We start from the raw sequence: 21,011 nt of genomic DNA on the forward strand, positions 1-21,011 counted from the left end.
GACTACTTTCTGAACTAATACACTAAGCTAATTTCAGAGGGGAAAAAACCCTTCACATTATCCATCCCTCTCCCTACCCATTTCTGAATTATAAGCCAGCAGGGCTTCATCAAGAGTTGGTTCAATTAAATTAATCAGAGCAGACCGATTATATGGCTGTAGTGGAATTTCCAAATTCCAGCCCTTGAGGACAACATCCTGTTGAAAACTGAGTCCAATGAGACTCAAAACCCGAAATGCTTCATTAAGCAAAAATAATCCTTTGATCCATCATTTTATCTCATTGGACTCTAAGGACTATGCAAGGATTTGCTTGAATTCTATACTGTTTCAGCGGTTACTGTGTCCTGTACATAAATACCCAACTGAGGCAAGAGGCAAGAGGGTCCTCCGCTTACATCTGGATTACCCTAGCCTGCTCCTGCATCGTTACACTTCTGCATGGAAATGATGCGCTGGATACTTTAACTGCTCTGATCCAGAAGGTAAGAACACGAGTCAAATCATCAGTGTGTATCGAGGTCATCTTTTCCTCTTACACGCAGTCACTTCCTGGGTGCTCTATTTAAGCTCACTGGTGTTACTTGGAGAAAACTTTTGACAATGTTTTGTAACACAGATTCTCAGTGGCTGTGGTTTTCTCCAGGTCAAGGGAGGAATTTGAGCATGGCTAAGACTTTAATCTATGTTAGTATCTTTCTAATTAAAGCACTCCAAGAGCAGGTGGGGCAGAGGGGAAAGATACAGCCTATTAGTAACCTATGTTTATTTTATCTGTAGGCATGAGCCCTTTCAGGAAATAGATGACTATCCCTCAGATTGTACAGAACTATACAAACTAGATTTTTGCGTAAAATGCTTTTTTTAATGTATTTTAAGATCTGTTTTTCATCTTACTAACCAATTTAAAATTGTTGCTAAAATGGTCTCAATTTGAAAGATTAACAAAGATTTAGGGTGAAATAGAAACTTTTCTCGGTGTTCTCTGATTGAGAATGTACATTCATACTTAGCTCCACTTCTACTTTAAGATGTGTTGCCTGGGACTTAATACATTCAAACCATGATCTCTAAATTATTATTTAAAATAAAAATCCATTTTATAAGTTATTCTAAGTTATTAAATTATTAGATTATAAAATTATTAAAATTCCATTTTATTAGGAATTAGGAAATATTATGAATGGTGAGGGTCTCAATTCTAAACTCCAAAGCCAGTTGGTGAAGCAGCCTCTCCCTGTCCAGTCCTCTTCTGTCTGTCTGTGTGTGTGGGATGGGGGTAGGCTGGGGAGGGGTGGGTGTCAAGCATCACAGAAACTCTTACGTGGTAACTACATCAGTGTGACAAATGAATACTCCCTGGTGGTGCTTTATGAAATCAAATCTTCCATTGTCTTCCCAAAAGATGATTCCATTGGAAGTGGGATCACGTCTTTAAAAACTTTTTATTCCTCAGTTTATTATAATGGCCTTTCCACTTGGACATTCAGCAACTATTTGCTGTGTGTGGAATCCTCCAGAAAGGGAAAATAAATACTCCAGGTGAAACAGGACTAGGTGTTACCCCTCCTCCAAAGGCTTCTCATCATACTTGAACAAAATCCCAAATCTTTACTATGGCCATGTCCCCAGTGCCCCAACCAGTGTCTAGTTTCCAGCACTGCCCCCCCACCCCCAACAGAAGGCTCACTGATCAGGCTTTAAGTTTCCTCTGATTTCTTTCAAACCTATCTAATTTAATTCTTTAATTTTACATTACTCAGTATTTTCTGTGGGCTTATAGCACAAGGGTCCATTACGTTAGTTTCCATATTCTGAAACCACTTTATAAAGACCATCTTTACAAAGCTACCAACCCTGAGACAGAAGTATTATGAGGAAACTGAAGGTCATCTTTAGTAAGTGGCAAAGTCAAGATTTAAACTCGGATTTGTTTGACGCTAAAGCTCTACTCTTTCCTTTTTATACCACATGGACTCTCAGAATTGGAATTACTTGGTTGAATGGTGCTTGCCAAAGAGAGGAAAAGATTTTTATAAAACTGCCATTAGTAATGACTAAAAGTTCCAGCTTAGCCACACTATTACCGGTATTTGGTTATTAAAGATGAAAACATCAAATACGTTGTTTTAATTATTTTGTGTTTTTCATTACCAGCAAGGGTAAGCATTGATCCATTCTCATTGCTTATCCTCTTCTTATGCTCCCATGTGTTGACTCTGCAGGTGGAGGCTACCTAGGGCAGAACGCAAAGCACGTGACACATGAAATACTACCACAAGTCGGGGCCTACTTGGGAAATAAATAACTACTTATTACCCGAGACCAATGAAGGAAAAAAGTAAGTTTACTAAAATATTTCTTTATTTGAATAAGGTCAATGTCATTTCTTGAATTCCAGCTAGCATCAAATTAACAATCAGAAAAAAACACTTGACAAAATGTTATCCAATTGAAATCAACAGTGGATAGAAAACCCTTTTAAACTTTAAAAGAAATATATTAAACAGGCAACATACAGATCTAAAAAGTTGCAAGTGGTGATTTTACATTAGATCTTATAAATTAAAAAATCCCCAATATAACCATTTGTTCACTATCTCCCTGCGGTAAGCACATGGACAGGAAAAGATAATCACATCTTAATATTCACAACTGTCACTTATGTTCTTTACAAGGATTGTATGTCTGCAACGCAGCGGGTCAGGCAATCTCTTATTCAAGTAATCTTTGTTTTCCCCAAGTTATCAAAAAGTACAACTGTCTGAGATAATATGTCACAAAAATCACAATCAGCAAAGCAAAAAGCTTTAGCAGGCCATCTTGAAGATGGGGGTTTTCATGGCTTGACCATGATCTGAAGATGCTTTTGTACGTTTAAGAGCTGTCAACCAAAGTACCAAGAGCTACAAGCAGCAATCTGGGTTTAGTTTGTAATTGTAATAAACCAGGAGTTTTAGTAAAAAGAACATTAAGTAAAAAATTGTAAGTATAAGAGAATCAGTGCACATTTGCTAATGTCATTGACAATGAAAACTTTACATCGGCTCTCAGCTCAGCTTTGAAGTTAACAAGAGACTTCTGTTCACCCCCCATCTTAGCACTTCTCAACAGCAGTGTGCTCAGAATCACCTGAGGTGCCTGCTGAATACTGATATTCTGAAGCCCCCACCCCTGAGTTCTGCTTCAGGTGGTTTGGAGCTGAGCCTGGAATCGGTATTCTTAACAAGCACTCCAGGATCCAGATGGACCACAGACCACACTCTGAGAAACACTATTATCCCTTTAATACATAACAAAATATTGTGGCCTCATAGAGTTTCAAGCTGAATAAAACATTCAAACAATTACAACACGAAGAGTTACATTAAATAAGAGTATTATCCATTATATTGAATATAATTGCATTTCTTTTTTAAAGTGGCATAAGCACAAAGACTTACACTAAAATTGTAAAATCAATTTTGTTTTAATCCAAGGCACCTGTAAAATACTTGCTGGTGTGAGAGAAGTTAAATTCAATTATATAAAATAGTACAGAAATGAAAGAATCCTGGCAGTGACTGATTTTTCCACAGAGAAAACATTTTTCTACAGAAATGAGCTACTTAAAGTTGACGATTTTGAGGAAAATAAACCAAATTTCCAATAATATGGTAACTTGTATGAACCGATTTACTGAGTGATTTTCAGCAAATTAAATCAGTACGAAAGAAAAGAAGGTTCATGCTCGTATACTGCACAGGTCTAACATTTCTTTAAGTTCAGGCACACGTGACCATGGATTTTATAATACTGGGTATTTCGCAACCTTTTATCTCAAGAGGATTTCCAAGTCTCATAGTCTACAACTGAAACATTCTTCCGAAGGTATTAATTTTTTTTCATGGAATAAGAGTAAATTCTGTGATGATCATGTCTCTGAAATATGAATTTCAAAATGCTAACACTACAAGGAAAAATGCTAGCAAAGCAGTTCTGTGTTGGAGTGGCTGTTGGTACGAGAGTGATCGTTAGAATGTTCCCGTTCAGCGTTCCGGGATAAAGGCTACTGTAAGAAAGCCGTGCTAGGACCGTTTGCATATGTAGTGCTAGTTAGGTACTGCTATAAGGCAGAGCTCTTTAGAGCCTTTGTATGGGTTTTCAGCAGTTAGTCCAGTCTGTAAATGACAACTAAGAGCAAATTTATGAAGGCTGTGAAGAATCAGATAGTGCTGTTTACAAAATGGTACTATTTTCGATTCTGTGACAAATGAAAGGTATCGTTTTAGCCAGAAGAGGTAAAGTAAAAGAATATTTTGAAGTCTACATCAGTCGTGAAAACAAAATGTCATTTACAGATTGTTTCTACTATACCTAGAACTATGTACAACAACCCCTTCCAGCCTGATGTTTCAAAGTTAACTTACTAACAAGTGCTTCACAATATCCTTAGTTCTGGCATTAAAAGAAAGAAATCAGAAGTACTAACACTATTTTTCAAATTTTGCCTTCAAAAACTTTAACACTGCTTCTACTACTGCCTTCTTGGTTTCCACAAATATGCAGCATCACAATCGCCAGGTTGCATGGAGTGATGTAAGTCAGAATGCAGTGGTAGTTTTTAATGACCTTAAAATATACTCAGGACATGCAATCTGAGTTGAATTTAGAGATATAAACGCAGAGTAATTTTCCTAATATTGAACTGACACTGTTGGAACATAGACATTCAAGAATATGAGCAATCACGAAATGAACACATCACTAGGTAAAATACCCATAAAAACCATCGTCAGAGGAATGCTGTCACCTAAACGGGTTTGCAGGCAAAAAGCAGCTCTTAATTCTCCCCTCCAACTTCCTTTAAAAGTGAAATATATCATTGATAATCAGAAGGGAAAAAATACTTCAATAAACATTCTGAAGCCTATTATCCAGATCCTAACGCCCTCAGACAAAACATTCTTTGCTTTCAAAGGGAGCTGTATTAGGCTCAAGGACTGCAGGACTGAGTCTTCGAGTAGGAAATCCTGGCCTCTAAAAAAAAGGCTTTGGTTACAGAATAAACACGATGGGTAGCTCTCAGACCTCTTATTTTGGCAGGGGGCAAGAGGGCAAGGGTGCTTATGCTAAAGATAGAAACTTCAAACATCAGAGACTTAGGAGTAACTTTCATATATGGGGGTGCCCCCTTTCTGTTATTTACCCTCTGATTTATCAATATTCTGTTCAGTGGCTGTATTCTACTGGCCGGAAATTCACGGAAATTTAAATAGATTTATGTACTATGCACAAATTTACATATGGTTGTCTTTAAGGTTTATTCTTATTCAAGTCAATGTTTAAACAGTTATTTTATACAAAATTTAATAATTTAGACTACGAAGCAATTTAAATACTTCAATTCCCTCGAAAAGGCATTTTGTACATACATACATGATGCACACATATGAAAATCGTGTCAGAAGAATCATACATGACGCACACGTGTGAAAATTGTGTCAGAAGAATTTTTTGGCAGCTGCTTCTTGCTGAGTCCTACGGAAAAAGAGAACAAAGCAAAACAAAAAAAACTGAAAGAAGTTCTATATACATTGGAATGAAACAGGATTGCATAAAATTAAAAATGCCTTTTGAAGTATGAAATACATGAAGATAAACATATGTCCTACACATGTATTCCCATGTGAACTGAAACAGACTAGACATAATATTTGCTTTGTATGAACCTAATTTTATAGGTATTGAAAGTTCTATTATGGACCTTGATAACTTTATTGAATTATCTCAAGTTAAATAAATACAGAAAAACGTTGGGTCAAATTTTAGAGACTTACCTATACATGATATAACCAATGAATAACACCGTTTGTACCACTACAAATATAACAAAGTGCACCGTAGACAGACACGATGGAAATGGCGGTAGTTCTGGACATTTCAGTCTTTCATTTGCTGGCTATAAGGCAAAGAACTTTCTATTACAATTAGTCAAATCAGTATTTTAGAAAAGGAAATAAATGTGAAATCTTTATAAAACGCATGGTTTACTGTATAAACTCAAGTATTTTCATTAATTCATCTCATCATTGCCTTCCACCCTCTTAACTTTCACCACCAAACTTTTTGAAAGAGCAGGCAATGTGGGAAGGCCTCCGCTCTTTCACTGTCCTGTCACTAACTCATTGCTGTCTGGCTTCTACCTTCATCACAGTGACAATGATTTTAGTGTCCTTGAAGGTCACAGATCACCAATTCCCTCGACACTCCCAGTTTATACTTGCTGTACTAGAGCAATTATTAATAGCAGCATCCTCACTCTCAAAAGTGTTCTATTTCAGACAATTACACAGTTGCCCTACCAATGAACTACCTGACAGAGATAATGGCCTTTTCTCAGCTCTCATCCACCCCAATCTCCTAACATTCAACATCACTAATTAGTATTTTGGAAAATGTTTCTTTTCCTATTTCCATGATTATTCATTTTATTATAAGCAAGTAATTAAATACCAGGGACAAAGATTTCATCAAGGTATCCAGACAGAACGGCTTCTAAGGTTAGTTGTTCTCAATATGCTCACACCTATGGGACAAAGGTCTTCACTATGTATTCATATATACTACCCACAGCATCAACTTGGCCGTTGCAACAAAGGCAAGAGTTGGGGGGAAATAAACTCAAACAGAACTAAGGGAATAGATGACAATGCTTTGGATGGGAGGTAAAATGGTCAATAAGAAAACTATTAAGCTATATTTGAAAAACTGGAAGGGAAGAGGCAAATGCTACAAACATTTGTGAATTTTATAAGGGTTTTCAAAGCCAGTAAATAAGTTAGGAAAAAACTTAAAAGTTCCAGAGATCTGTCTTCTAAATAATATCTCCTATGCATGTTAAACTTCAAAAATATGCTACCTATTTTTAATATTTATTGCCTATCTCCAAAAATGTAGATGGGACTTACACTCCAAAAAAGACCTAATAAAGTAAATAAAATAAAACTTAAAAAAATGAACCAAGTAATACAGGAAAGTAGCTGGAAACAAACAAAAATGTTGCCTAAAGAAAGCTGCTATCAGTCAGCCAGTTTTAGATCTGCACTTCCTGAACAGCCTAGACAGAGAAATATGAATTACCTGGTGCCCGTCTGTCTAACAAATGGGTGTGTTGAGAGACATTTACCTTGTTCAGAGCCGTTTAAAGGTATCATTACTGATAACAAGAGACATGTTTTTAAAAGAGAACTTATAGAAAAGAACCTAGAACAAAAAAAGTCTGAGATTGTGATGACTCCACTAACTGGAATAGCAATTTATTTTTTAAAAAATTCTATTCAATAGGCTATGGAAGCATGATATGGAACACGTAGACATTTGAATCATATGGAGTAATTCTACCTTGAATATTAAGAAGGAGCACTGGCATTAATTTAAAAGTTAAAATATTTTCAGTGGAACATGTGGTTTTCCTTTCCAAAAGAAGACTGTGATAATCATAAACTAGAAGAAAAAAGAGCTTACCATATTTCGCTGCACTAAGTTATCTATGTCCCGCTTCACTATGTGGAGGTGCTCTTTGATGTCATTGAAGTGCTGGGTTGTCTCATAAACGCCCCCTGCAGATCCAGGATGCTGTATGCCACTGACCAGTCTGACAGTTTCACTCACGGAATTCCTGAAATAGGAAATCCTTTTACAATGGAATCACTAGAAAGATGATTTTTACAGTCAGAGATTTCAAATGGTTAGATATATTTCTAAACCCAATGCATCAGATTATAAAAAAAATAAAGAAAAAAACCCCAGAAACAAAATAAGTATTTTAAAAAACTGTCTTCAAGATTAGAAAATAGTTTATAAAAACTAGATTATGCCTTTGTCTCTTACTAAAGGTTGTCTAACCCCAGAGAATAATACTAAATAATCTGTGTTAAAAACAATATTATAAATGGCTTGAATAACATAATGGATGATACTCTTAATGAGCTTAAATCTTTCTAAGTGTTTAATGTTGTGCAGTAAAGGATTAACCCATCAGGCCTGGGCTGCCCAAACCCCGCACATTCCAAAGGTTTTCAGACCCGGCCCATGACTAGCCCCTGGGAGATAATCTCTATGCCCCTGGAATATCCTGCCTGTTAAGAGTGTCTTTGTCTACCTGGGGCCTTGGGCCAGGCCAACAATATGATTTATGTTTGTTTGCCTGGGGCCTTAGGCTGCAGTACCAGTCTGACCTCTAGGGGGACGAGGTCAGTCATGTGGGTGCTCCATGCCTATGTGACTGACCCCTAATAAAAAAAATCCCGAAACCAAGGCTTGGGTGAACTTCCTTGGTTGGCAACACTTTGCACATGTTGTCACGCATCACTGCTGAGAGGAATAAACACTGTCCATGTGACTCCACTGGGAGGGGACAACTGAAAGTTTGTGCCTGGTTTCTCCTTAACTCCACTGTATGCACCTTCTTTCTTTGCTGATTTTATTATATATCCTTTCATTGCAATAAACCATGACTGTGAGTACAGCAGCTTTTCTGAGTTCAGTAAGCACTTCTAGAAGACCACAGAATCTAGAGGCGGTCTCAGGGACTCATAAGACAAATGTATCAATAATTCAATTTCTCTTTACAGTTCTATCAGATGTCCCCTATATACAAACCTAGTGCTTCAACCAGAAGCCAACTAAAGAACATCTATCTGTTTCAGATATGAAGGAAAAACTGGTTGTTTGGCATACCGAGCAATGGTGTGGTAATCTCCACCATGGTATCTTTTTTGAAGGGTAATTCTGACTTTATACATTTTACCTTACACTCTGACTTCAGAATATAATCCCCATGTAAGATGTGATTCCACTATTCAGATGTAAGATAAAGAGCTCTACCACTGAGTATGCCCTTTGGATATGAGTCTGTAAGCACGATAGTGTAAGAGACTACAATTTTTTTTTTTAAATAATGGCAGAAATGTAACAGGGCTATTTATTAAGAAAGAAAGAAACATTTCTGAATTTCAGTTTACCTGAAAGTATTACTACTCCCTTTCACCTGTCTTGGTCCTGATGTTCCCTGAGAATATCCTTCACAAAAAGCTTCTGTGTCTGGGATGCTTCTTCTAGTCCTGGCCCTTCCCTCCAAGAGGGAGGGTCTAAAATGGAAGGGCCAGTTCAAACTACTGCCTTTCCTCCATACTTTCCTCTCCGTGAGGCTTCCTTGTCAAATGCAACCATCCCCTAAACATCACACATACTTTTCTCCTTTGTATCTATATACAGTCAGCCCTCCTTTTCTGTGGTTTCCACATCCACGGATTCAACCAACCATAGATCAAAAATATTCAGAAAAGAAAATTCCAGAAACTTCTCAAAAGCAAAACACAGACAACTATTTACATTGTACTTACAGCTATTTACATAGCAATATGTTATATGAGGTATTATAGGCAATCAAGAGATGGTTTAAAGTACACAGGAGGTTATAAGCAAATACTATACCATTTTATATAAGGGAATTGAGTACCCCTGGATTTTGGTATCTGCAGGGCCCTGGAACCAATCGCATGGATATGAACGGAATACTGTATATGGGTTTTCTCCCTCATAGAGCATAAGCTACACGAGAACAGTAATGTCTCTGATGTTCTGACAGCCTTCAACAGTTACAGTGCAATTTGGATGAATGAATAAATAAGTTATCTACCTTATTTCCTTGAAGAATCCGCCTGTCAATGCAGGGGACATGGGTTCAAGCCCTGGTCTGGGAAGATCCCACATGCCGCGGAGTAACTAAGCCCGTGCGCCACAACTACTGAGCCTGCGCACTAGAGCCTGCGAGCCACAACTACTGAGCCCATGCGCCACAACTACTGAAGCCCGCACGCCTACAGCCTGTGCTCCACAACAAGAAAAGCCACCGCAATGACAAGCCCGCGCATTGCAACAAAGAGTAGCCCCCGCTCCCTGCAGCTAGAGAAAGTCCATGCACAGCAACGAAGACCCAACACAGTCAAAAACAAATAAATAAATTTATCAATAAAAGCTTTGCTAGAAGAAAACAACAAAAAAAAGGAACTCAAATATTAAAATTACTTAGTAGGTCAGGCTGAATGTTAAGTATAATAAAAAATCTTCAAAAATTCTACTTGAGTTACACAAGCAATGAAGAGTTAAAAATTTGCTACAAAATATCTCAAGTGCTTTCTGAATAAATGACATCTATTGATTAAAACTTCTTTGAATGGCATACATGCTCAAGGAAATTCATGTGAGTCTAAGCTTTTCCACTTAAACCCAAATTAAGAATTATATTCTACTATCTCTAAAATACTTAACCAAGAATAAAGCATCCCAGAATATACAACCTTCTCACATATCTCCATTTTAAAATACTGCTTCCCAGAACATGAACTTGCTTACATATACATAAATGTCTTTTTAATACACAAAGACTGAGTCATCATTCATTCATTTGCCTGTTGATTCTGCTAATGTTTATTTGCTACATGTTACGAGCCAGGCAATTTTTAGGGATATAAACTGTGCAAGAAAAATATAATTCCTGCCCTGCTGAGACTAACAGACTAGCAGGAGAGCAATGTGACAGAGGCACATCTAGAGTTCTATGAAGATGCATTTAACTTAGCTGGGCACCCACTGCTGAGTGTTAAAGGATAAAGGAGGGTTCTGTGAGGATGGGATTGTGACGGAAGGAGGGCATATGTAGCTTAGGGAATAGGTCAAGTGAAGAGGGCTGGATAGAACACCAGAGAAAAAATATCTTTTAAGGAATAATAGAAGGATGACCAACAAATGAAGAAAACTAAGAAGCAGAGGCCAAGAACATCAAGAGTAAGTGGTATGCTAGAAGCCTTGGAAAAAAAAAAGTCTCAAGATAGAGGGGGTGGGAAAGGTATCAATTTCTACAGAAAGTCCAGCAGGATGAGGACTGAAAGGTACTCATTACAGGGCACCACTGACCGCAGAAAGAACAGTTCGGTGCTTTCAGGACAAATTACAGTGGTTTGGAGACGAAGACAGGCAGTTTGGTCTACTTTTTTAGAAACTCACTAAAAAGGAAGGAAAAAGAGAAGCAAGAGTAAAAATAATAGAAAGTGTCAATTAAAGGTTTTGTTTTGATTAGTTTTCAATAATGGAAGAGCAAGCCCTTTTGTATGAGGTGTAAGTTAAAGGTAGAAGACAGAGAAAGGATCATTAAAGAGCAAGGGTCAGAGAAGCAGAAAGAACGGGATCCAGGGCTAAGGACTAGCCTGGACAACAGCTGTGCAGATGGAGACAAGTGTGGGGAGGGAGCGTGCAGCACAAAAGAGGAGGTGAAGGAGGAGACAATGTCATCTCCCAGGGAGAATGTCAATGGCAGGCTGAGTTATGGGGCTTGAAGAGAGTGGTGAAGATCTTGAATGAGAGTAGTGAAGATACAGAATGAATAAAGATCACTGAATAGCTTAAATATTATATTACAGGGACAGGCTGAAGGTACAGAAGATGATAATTAGGAGCAAGATTCCAGAAGAATATGTGAAAATATTCATGTGAAAATGCCTAGCACAGTACCCAGAATGCAATAGGTACTCAAAAAATCTGGTAAAGGTAAATATGAAATGCTAAATGCTGCCTGCTCACCAAAAAGAACTTATTAAAAAAATTACAACCGATTAATAACACAGTCAACACATACAAATAGCAAAGTTCAAAGAACATTAGTAACTCTGTCCACTGAAAAGGCCCAGAAGCAACGACAATCCGGTAGCATTAAGCACGACACTGTCTCTAAATACCACTTCTCACTAAAAGACCAGGGCTCCAAAGAAAAATGCCTTTGACACGTGTGGGACAGAAATGTACAAGAGAAACCTGGAAAGTCTTACACCTGAAAGGAAGGAAGCTACCAAAGACTACTGGGGTTGCATCAAAAGGATGCAGAAGCTAACCTGTAGGGACAGCTAGCGCCCAAAGACGAAACAATCTGAACGGCAATTATAAAGACTAACGTAAAACAGCAAAACATGTTAAACTCCACGAGTTGAAAAACAATCAAACAAACATCACCTCTCACTATCTCATCATTTAACCTTGGTCACTGCCAGGGGACCAACTCGTTATTCTAAAAAAATGATAAAAAAGAATCAAGTATTTATCCTGCCATTCCTGAACTATTTCAGGATAACAAGTAAGTAATCAGAGAAATTCTTTTTACATGGAGAGGGAATCTTAGAATCAGAGTGTCATCCTTCTTCAACCTCTAATGAAATGATGGATTTAGGCTGCGGCCACCACTGGCTAAAACTCAGGCTGATGGAGACACTTTATAATGAAGGGCTCAGGCTGACAAAATCTGGTTATTAGTAACTGCTGGACTGGGTGATGGGGATCTGAGAGAAGGCCCTTATATTAGCCTCAACTTTTTTGTATGTTTAAAATTTTCTATAATTAAATAAAAATTGGCAAGGACTTATGGTATGCTAAAAATAGCACCTGAGAGTAGAGATAATGAGTACTAGTTCTGACTGTTTTCATATCATGATCTTTTATCATTCAGAGCCTTTTCCCCTCTTTCTGTAAACTGCAGACAACTGAACTACATGCTTCTGCTAAAAAAAATTCTATGATCCCCTAAGAGCGTGAAAATCCATGAAGACGCAAACCACCCTTTCTATGAAAGGCAAATATTTCCTATCTCTTTGCATTTTTTTCTGAAGCTTAGTCAGAAGAAAAAGCTTTAGAGGACAAGTTCAGAAATTTGAGTTCAGCTTTTACATTAGCTTATTGCATGCATGACATGTGTCCTTCATTAATAAGGGGGAATTTACATGGATTGCTAACTACTCTAAGTAAGTGTTTGCATGGATAATACAACTGGGTGGCTAGGCTTTGCTAACCACTAACTGAATCTTAAGATGTTCTAGTATTACTCTTAAGTAAAACAAGCACAAAACAGTATCTAAAGCATGCTACCATTTACATCAGAAAGAAGGAGATCTAAGAAAATACACATGTGGAGAAGAAACAGAGGAAGAACAAACCAGAAATGAATGGGATGAGTTACCAACAGGGGGTGGATGGGAAAGAGCTAGAAAGAAGGAGAGAATGGAAGTGGGGCAGCAGTGATGAAGAGGAAGTGATACCTCAATGAATATATCCTGGCTCCTAGAACCATAGCATTCACATACCCTTCGTATACCCTAAATATAAACAATTAAAATCAACCAGGATGTAGGAGAAATGCAAACACTAACAAAAAACCTAACTGTATTATAAATGAATATCATAACCATACTGAAGAGAGTGGGGAAGAAGAGAACTAAACTAACTACCTGGAAAATAGTGTCTGGACTAGATACTGTAGGGCTAGAGGCAAAAGGAGCTTTACATAAATCATAAATCCATCACTATATGTGTTTCTCATTAGGGATATGGCTTAATAATTTGACACCACTTTATGTATACTTTATGCACACACTAAAACTATACCAATAAGTAAATACATTATGGATAAGCACCAGGTTTCTCCCTATTGGAGAAACAATTTTCAAATAGGGAAAGGAGGAAGGCTAAAATCAGCCCTTCAGTTTTCAGTTCAGTCCAGTCCAACCAAAATCCAAAGTATCTGTATAATCTCGTGGTATACAAATGTAGAGTAAGGCATACAAAAATATGTGTATATGTGTGATTAGTATACATTCACATATTCCCTAGACCTGCCCACTGAGAGGACCTAGAAGCAATGGCACCCCAGTAGTAATGAGTATACCTAGTGCCCAGATCTTGGTTTCTAAATACTTTTCTCCAATAAAAGGAACCAGGGCTCACTGAGAAGTGGTTGATTCTACAGCTGGGGCACAGAAAATACAAGATGAGCTTGAAACATATTACAGTACCAGAAAGTAAAGAAATATTTTAAAAAGATGGGGGTTTGTTGAAAGAACACAGAAGCCAACCTGAAGGAGTTCCTAACGACCAGAGCTAGAACAATTTGAACAACAAAATAAATAATGATAGTACAGGATTATAACCCACAGAATAAATAATCCATGAGTCCACACTGATATAAGTGGATGAAATAAATAAATGGGGGAGAAGGAGGAGTGGTCCTTATAGAATGCCAGTAAGTAGATACAGAAGGAATTATGGAAATAGAAAAACGAGCATTTGGTAAACACCACATTCTTGTTTCAGATAAAACATCAATGGATGCTAAAATTAGTGAGCCAAAGGTTAAAGTGAAACAGGATGTTTACAAAGACTCAAAGTATCTTTCCCCAAATATTTATTAACCACCAAGGGAAGGATAGTAACTTTAAAGTAGAGAAACCGGGAAGAAACAACAATATCCAAGTGATCACAGCCAACATCATCAGTTATAAGACATACCAACATCATGAACATGATGCACTGTTGTATTCTTGTCAAAAATGCAGAACCTCCATCCAATCATGAGTAAATACCAGACAAACCCAAACTGAGGAACCAAATTGGTCCAATGAATTAATCAATGTTCTTGAAAATTGCCATGGTTATGAAAGACAAGGAAATATGAACTATTTCAGACTGCAGAGGTCAAGAGAGATAACTAAATGCAACGTGCAATACTGGATAGGATCTTAGAATGAAAAAGGCACTGGTACAAAACTGGTGAAATTTGAGTAAGATCATTAGTTTAGTTAATAGTACTGTACCAATGTTAATTTCTCCATTCTGACAATTGTACTGTGGTTATGTAAGATGTTACCATCGGGGGGAAGATAAGTGAGGGATACATGGGATATATGAGGGATATGTCCTTATTTTTTCTTGCTATGTCTAAAGTCTAAAATTAGATCAAAATATTTTTTTAAATGTTATATTGATCTGGTCTGTTTCTAAAACAGTTTAACTATTCATTTAACATTATAAATATTTGTGATGTTAAACACAGTCAAACAACTGTGACAAAACCTTTTTTTTTTTTTTTTTAAAGATGCTAAAGCATCTTTTTCTTTTCTAGCTTGGAACAAATAAAAAAATTTAGACAGGTTTCCTAAATATCAAAAGTCCCCGTATACTTTACATTCCCCTATTTAGAAAATAATCTAGAATGTGATTCTTACTCATGCTGCAGTCTTACAACAATAATGTGCTTGCATATCTAGAGAAGTCATGAATTTAGGATAAAGGTATCACGCAATACTCCGACATTACTGTTGTATACTTACTTCATTTCATTTACTTGTCTCAGAATCTCATGCTGAGTGTTCACAACAGTATCCAGTTCTTGTTGAGTGGTCTGGAGAAAAAAACAAAAGATGACCAAGATGACCACCCAGCTCAATAATCCCCATTCTACAGAACATACAGCTTTTCTTTTCTACCTCTCCGCCACCAAAGGCTAATAACTAAGGCATATCTGCATATTTTCAAAGCTCACCTGTCCATGCTGCCCTGGGATTCCTGCTCCTCTTTTAGAGATCTCCTCCGTCAAGGAAGAGACATACCTTCTCTGTTCATCAAGAATCATATCTAACTGTCGGTTCAGCTGCTTGATTTCAAGATGAATACGATTCTGTCCTTCAAAGATTTGTCTCAGCTCACGATCTCCTACAGTCTCAAATAATTCATCTGCTGAAATGGAAATTACAAATCAAAATTATTAGAATCACCTACACATAGTTTTCAAATTACTGTAAGTGATCAAAGCACTAACATATACTAGAATAAGATCATCATCAACACAGTGTTATGATCTTCCCACAGTGTTAAACATGCATGTAATTAATTCAATCGTGATTAAATTACTGTTTTCACCATCTCTGGTGGTTGAATACTTATTATAAATTAGGTCTGAAATTTTTCACCTAAAAATTATTTTGTCTTTTAAATAGACTGTGTGATTCTATTTACAGGGGCAGGCAGAACTAATGTAATTTGTTGCCTCTGGAAGGGGGCTGACTTGAAAGAGGTAAGGGAGCTTTCTGGGGTGATAAAAATATTCTATATACTGATCTGATGGTTAAAAGGGTATACACATTTGTCAAAATTCATCAAACTATTCTCTTAAAATTTATGCATTTTACTTACAAAAAAGATTAAGAAATGGAGTTGAGAACAGCTGATTTTCCTTTTATTCCTGACCATGCTTAAATCAGATCGTTTCATTCAAACACTTACTACAATAAGCTTCAGGATATATTCACAAATCATATGTGATGTTTAAAACAAATCCAAGGAAAATATAAAACTTACCTTTCATTTTTATCTTCATTAAATCTGAATCCCACTGTTAATCATTTATATTAACGGACTACTTAGTTCAAAAGCTAGCCCAGGCTTTATTAAATATAGCCTTGATCATTTGTGCTCATAGGGAACCGAGATCATAAAAGTTAGCAGATTATATATAGTCCCTCTATTTGGCCTTATCTTGTTTTGTTTTTGACATGTAGCCCATGTAAGTTCTTAATTACATTAGCTTAGACTAATATCTAAACATTTTCAACCTTTAATGTCCAGAATTCTGTTGAGTAGTAAGAGACTGACTTATTCTCGCAAGTCTTGATAGTTTTCAAGTGTTAGCTCTATATTACTAAGGTAATTGTGTGTCACTAAAAGGAAAGAAATAAACCTTGGACGATTTCATTCAACAAATATTTACTGAGTCTCAACTACTACGTCAGCACCGCTGTTGTTTTTCTAGGCTTAGGGGACACAGAAGTAGACACAGCAAACAAAGACCCCTGCGCTCACAGAGCTTACACTCCAACGGTTCACTGTCCACATCATCCAGGTACTCCCGACTGCACACTTCATTAAGCGATACTCTTCCCGGTAAAAACATCAATCTCCGAGCCCTTTAAAGACTGAAGATTTGCTTAAAAATTATTTCTCGAAATGACTTGGAATGTGCCAGGTCACAGAGCAAAGATGAAATGAATGAAGCGCCACAGCTACTGCTGCAGCGGAGGACAGCTCTGCTCCAACTCACCAGGCTGCCCTTGAAGGTCAGGGTGGTCCTTCTGGAATTCCTCCTTTTTTTTATCCAATTCTTGTTGAAAGTGCTCAAATTCCTCCTGGTACTTTTCTTTTTCTTTCTCAGAAATTTCTTTATCTGGTGTAGGCTTTTTTGGAGTTTAAGAATAGATCATTAAAAAAATTAAAAAGAAAATAATAAACCTCAATATATGTTCTTTTTCTCATTTTAACTACTCTACCACTAGTTGAAAGGTTAATTTACTCTTGCTACTAATATTACAACAAAAAATAAAAATAGCCACTACCATTTACTGAGTGCTTGCCAGAGGGCACTGTCTTTAATGTTTACAACGTTAAGGTGGCCAGTACAAACATCTCAGTTTTACCAGTGAAGAAATGGAGCGTTACAGAGGTTAAGTAACTTGTACCAGGTCATAATGGCAATATCTGGCAGAAACAAGATCCACACCTAAGTCAGTCTTCTCAAGTTTTCAGCTACGAGGCAGTACCACTAAACTACAGATAAACTTTTGGAAAAAAATGAGTATACTTACCGGCTCTTTCCCAGGCTCAGTCAACTGGAAAGTCAGAAAAGAAAGGACATCATGGTCATCTACAAAGTAAAAAAAAAAAATCTGAAAAAGTTCTGTAATAGATTATTTTTATGGTTGTGAATTTACTTTATAGACATCTGTTGCTTTAAAATAATAATCAATAGGGGAAACAACAAAAATTTGCTCTAATTTGGTAAAGGCAACGGTGCTCTGTGAGCTTAGAGACAAAAATTCATCTGACTTATATTAGAACTAGGTTAGAATTCACTTTTTAAAATCCTAAACCAGAACATTTAGCTGTGCTTAACACATGATGGATGTTTAATAAATGCCTGATAAGGGAATGAACAAACAAATGAAGGGTCAAAACAAGTCCAAACTCCTAATTCTGGCAGCAAGATCCTCCTTTATTTTTCCACAAATCTCCTTCATGCGCTCCAGTCAAGTGAGACAAAATCCTGTTCTTCAGGTATTTCCTGTTCCTACCTGTCTCTGAACCTTTCTTATAGTGCTTATCAGTCCCAGCCTTACTTTCCTGTTTTAACCATGACACTGCTCTCTCCTGGATTACTGGGACAGTCCTGATTTATCTGTGTTCCCCTGGCATTACTAATAGCATCTCCTGTTACTCCCAAATCATCTCGATTAGAATATGATTACTTTTCTATATATTATTTATATTTGTTTCCCTCATACAGATTTTATTTCACCTAAAATCGTATTAAAAAATCAAATTAGGGGCTTCGCTGGTGGCGCAGTGGTTGAGAGTCTGCCTGCCGATGCAGGGGACACGGGTTCGTGCCCCCGTCCGGGAAGATCCCACATGCCGTGGAGTGGCTGGGCCCGTGAGCCATGGCCGCTGAGCCTGCGTGTCCGGAGCCTGTGCTCCGTAATGGGAGAGGCCACAACAGACAGTGAGAGGCCCGCGTACCGCAAAAAAAAAAAAAAAAATCAAATTCATTTCAAGCTGTTTAAGCTAAAAACAGCTAACAGATCAAACCTCATAACATCGAATTACAATACTCATCCTGGCTAGTGTCTCATCCACAAAGCAAGAGAGATGAATTTCCACTGCAGCAATCTCTTTGCTTTCTGCTACTTTTATGGAGATCTAGATATACAGCCAGATTAAAGAGAAAATTGTAATACCATAGTGTAGGTTAGGTAACATTAGGAGAAGTCATGCAGTGTTAATAGAGCCCTAGACCCAGGAGCCAGAAATCTAAACCAAGTCCTGCCTGGGTCTGATTTATTGGCCATGTGATCTTTAGAAAGCCCTTTAATCCAAGATTTGGCCAAGTCACCTAAAAATCGGTTAAATATGGTCTATCCTTTCTCCTTCCTTCCTTGTTCTATTGTAAGGAAAAATTCACATATTTGAAAATAATAAAAATATTATACAATATGAACACAAGATGGTGTTAACATCCAATGATAAGTTCATTTATCACCACTCATGGAAAAAAAAGGGTAAGTACGTCTTCTTTAAAGTTTAGCCCCCAATAATATTTCCTCATTTAAATGTGCTGTGACAGCTCTCAGGATCCTAAAGCACTTGGCAGTTAACCTTTTAAATGTCTCCTTCACTATAAAATATCACATCCAAACTGACAGTCTAATTTACATAATTGCACATAGCCCCAGCCAACTGTAAACCTACAGAAAGTAGCGGATCAGCAGTCCCAAGAGACCCAAAAGACTGGCATCCCAGATCATGGAAGGTTACAACCAGTCTTAAAAGGTTAAAAGCAAACAACGCTACCCATCTCCAAAATACATTATTCCCAATAAAATTCAATTCACAACCTTTCAATATTAAAAGATACCAAGATTTTACCTGCAAGACCTCCAGTTGCAGCAGATATTCCAAAATGCCCCTGTGCAGGGATAATCATATTTTCCACTTTGGTGCAAAATTCATAATCATTTTTGTCTGGTGTGAAGCCATTATTGATCATTACCTAGAAAGACAAACTGTAGCTATAGCTTTTACAAAGATCTTGTAAAACGAATCTCAAGCAGTCAGTTTATGACTATTTGATCTTTATATTTGGTCTAATAACCACCAAAAAGCTATCAGCTTCAAATCATTATGCTGTACACCTTAAACTTACAGTGTTGTATGTCAATTACATCTCAATAAAGTTGGAAGAAAAAATGAAAATAAAAAAAATTTAAAAGCTGTAATCCCTTGTCCATTAAATAAACTCACTTATTTGGGATCATTATACAATGAGATAATTCACTTCAGGAAATGGTTTTTGCCCTACTGTGTGTCAAAGGCTTAAAAATAAAAATCTGATAACTTTCCATGAAAATCTTTCTAAAATAGAATGTGGTTCACCTTCTCTAGAGAAGACTTAAGGAACCAACCATGATTACTTTCTCTAAATGGTTCCTACCGAAGAGGGATCAGGCTTGGTCTGAAACTCCAGTGACAGAGCTACAACGAATAAGTTAAATTGACAATTTTTACTATAGAGGTTGAGAATTAAACAGATTGCCTCAGCAAGTAGTGAATTCCACTTCATTAAGTTAGGGGGGTGGGCTTCCCTGGTGGCGCCGTGGTTGAGAGTCCACCTGCCAATGCAGGGGACACGGGTTCGTGCCCCAGTCTGGGAAAATCCCACATGCCACGGAGTGGCTGGGCCCGTGAGCCATGGCCGCTGAGCCTGCGCGTCCAGAGCCTGTGCTCCGCAACGGGAGAGGCCACAACGGTGAGAGGCCCACATACTGCCCCCCCCCAAAAAAAACAAAAAAAACAGGGGGGTAACTGGACTGTACTAAGTTAGCAGAGAGTTAGCAAAAGTGACAAGTCATATAGACAAGAAAAGGCAGAAAATGAAAAAAACAGAAAGACACATAAGCTTCTACGCTGCAGAATGTATTTTTGAAATAATGACCCTACATGTCTTAAACGAACTTTGGAAATCTGAGCAAGCACAGGAATCCACCTGGCACATGAATATTCTTCTCATGAGCCCAGTCAAGCAGTGGTCTGGCCTCTTTAATACCTTTCACTTCTAGCAACCCAACCACTAGCCCCACCCTAAAGAAGAGCCACCGAGATAGAGTGGAAGCAAAGGGAGCAGGTACACGGCACCAGAGTAAGGGCACTTCTGTCATTACCTCCAGATGCAAAGTTTCGTTAGTGACACTTAAGATAAAGTCATACAGGTAAAATGTGACAGTACTTGATCCAAATTTTTAGCAAAAGAGTAAGGGACAGGGCAATATGAAGGGTTAATCTCTATATAACGTAGGATGGCAACACGGGAACTCCTACCAATTTTTTAAAAATCACCTGCCATTTATTGACCAATATTAATATTTCTGTTTCCTCTATTCAGTAATGTTCCTATTTGAGTTTATAGCATGTACAACTGATTCTCCTACAGTCTTTCAAATCGCCGATCAGTAAGACATTTGCCTTTGAGAGATAAAAAAAAGAAGTGTTAAGTTAATCATATTCTAAAATTAATACTAAGAACTTTCAACTCTTCAATATTTTTT

General features: G+C 37.4%; 1 protein-coding gene and 1 long non-coding RNA gene across 3 annotated transcripts in view; one reads left to right on the forward strand and one right to left on the reverse strand.

Annotated features, from left to right (window-relative positions):
• Positions 1-360: 360 nt before the first annotated feature.
• LOC141276216 (uncharacterized) lies at positions 361-2,983 on the forward strand. Its single transcript, XR_012325442.1, has 2 exons — positions 361-485; positions 2,226-2,983. It is a non-coding gene; the product is annotated as an uncharacterized lncRNA (long non-coding RNA).
• The window catches only part of LMAN1 (lectin, mannose binding 1), a 28,948-nt gene continuing 10,279 nt past the window's right edge, over positions 2,343-21,011 (reverse strand). Inside the window, exons 6-13 of one of the 2 annotated variants that reach the window (XM_019937158.3) lie at positions 19,336-19,459; positions 17,499-17,557; positions 16,958-17,090; positions 15,404-15,594; positions 15,192-15,262; positions 7,507-7,660; positions 5,820-5,941; positions 2,343-5,520 (exon numbers count right to left, since the gene is read on the reverse strand). In XM_019937158.3, the coding sequence (XP_019792717.1) occupies positions 5,484-5,520; positions 5,820-5,941; positions 7,507-7,660; positions 15,192-15,262; positions 15,404-15,594; positions 16,958-17,090; positions 17,499-17,557; positions 19,336-19,459 (891 nt within the window). In that variant the 3' untranslated portion in view covers positions 2,343-5,483. Of the gene's footprint in view, positions 5,521-5,819; positions 5,942-7,506; positions 7,661-15,191; positions 15,263-15,403; positions 15,598-16,957; positions 17,091-17,498; positions 17,558-19,335; positions 19,460-21,011 lie in introns of both variants that reach the window. The other variant, XM_004318694.4, reaches the window with a different exon arrangement.

Source organism: Tursiops truncatus, chromosome 13 (genome assembly GCF_011762595.2).
Source record: "Tursiops truncatus isolate mTurTru1 chromosome 13, mTurTru1.mat.Y, whole genome shotgun sequence".
Lineage (NCBI taxonomy): Eukaryota > Metazoa > Chordata > Mammalia > Artiodactyla > Delphinidae > Tursiops > Tursiops truncatus.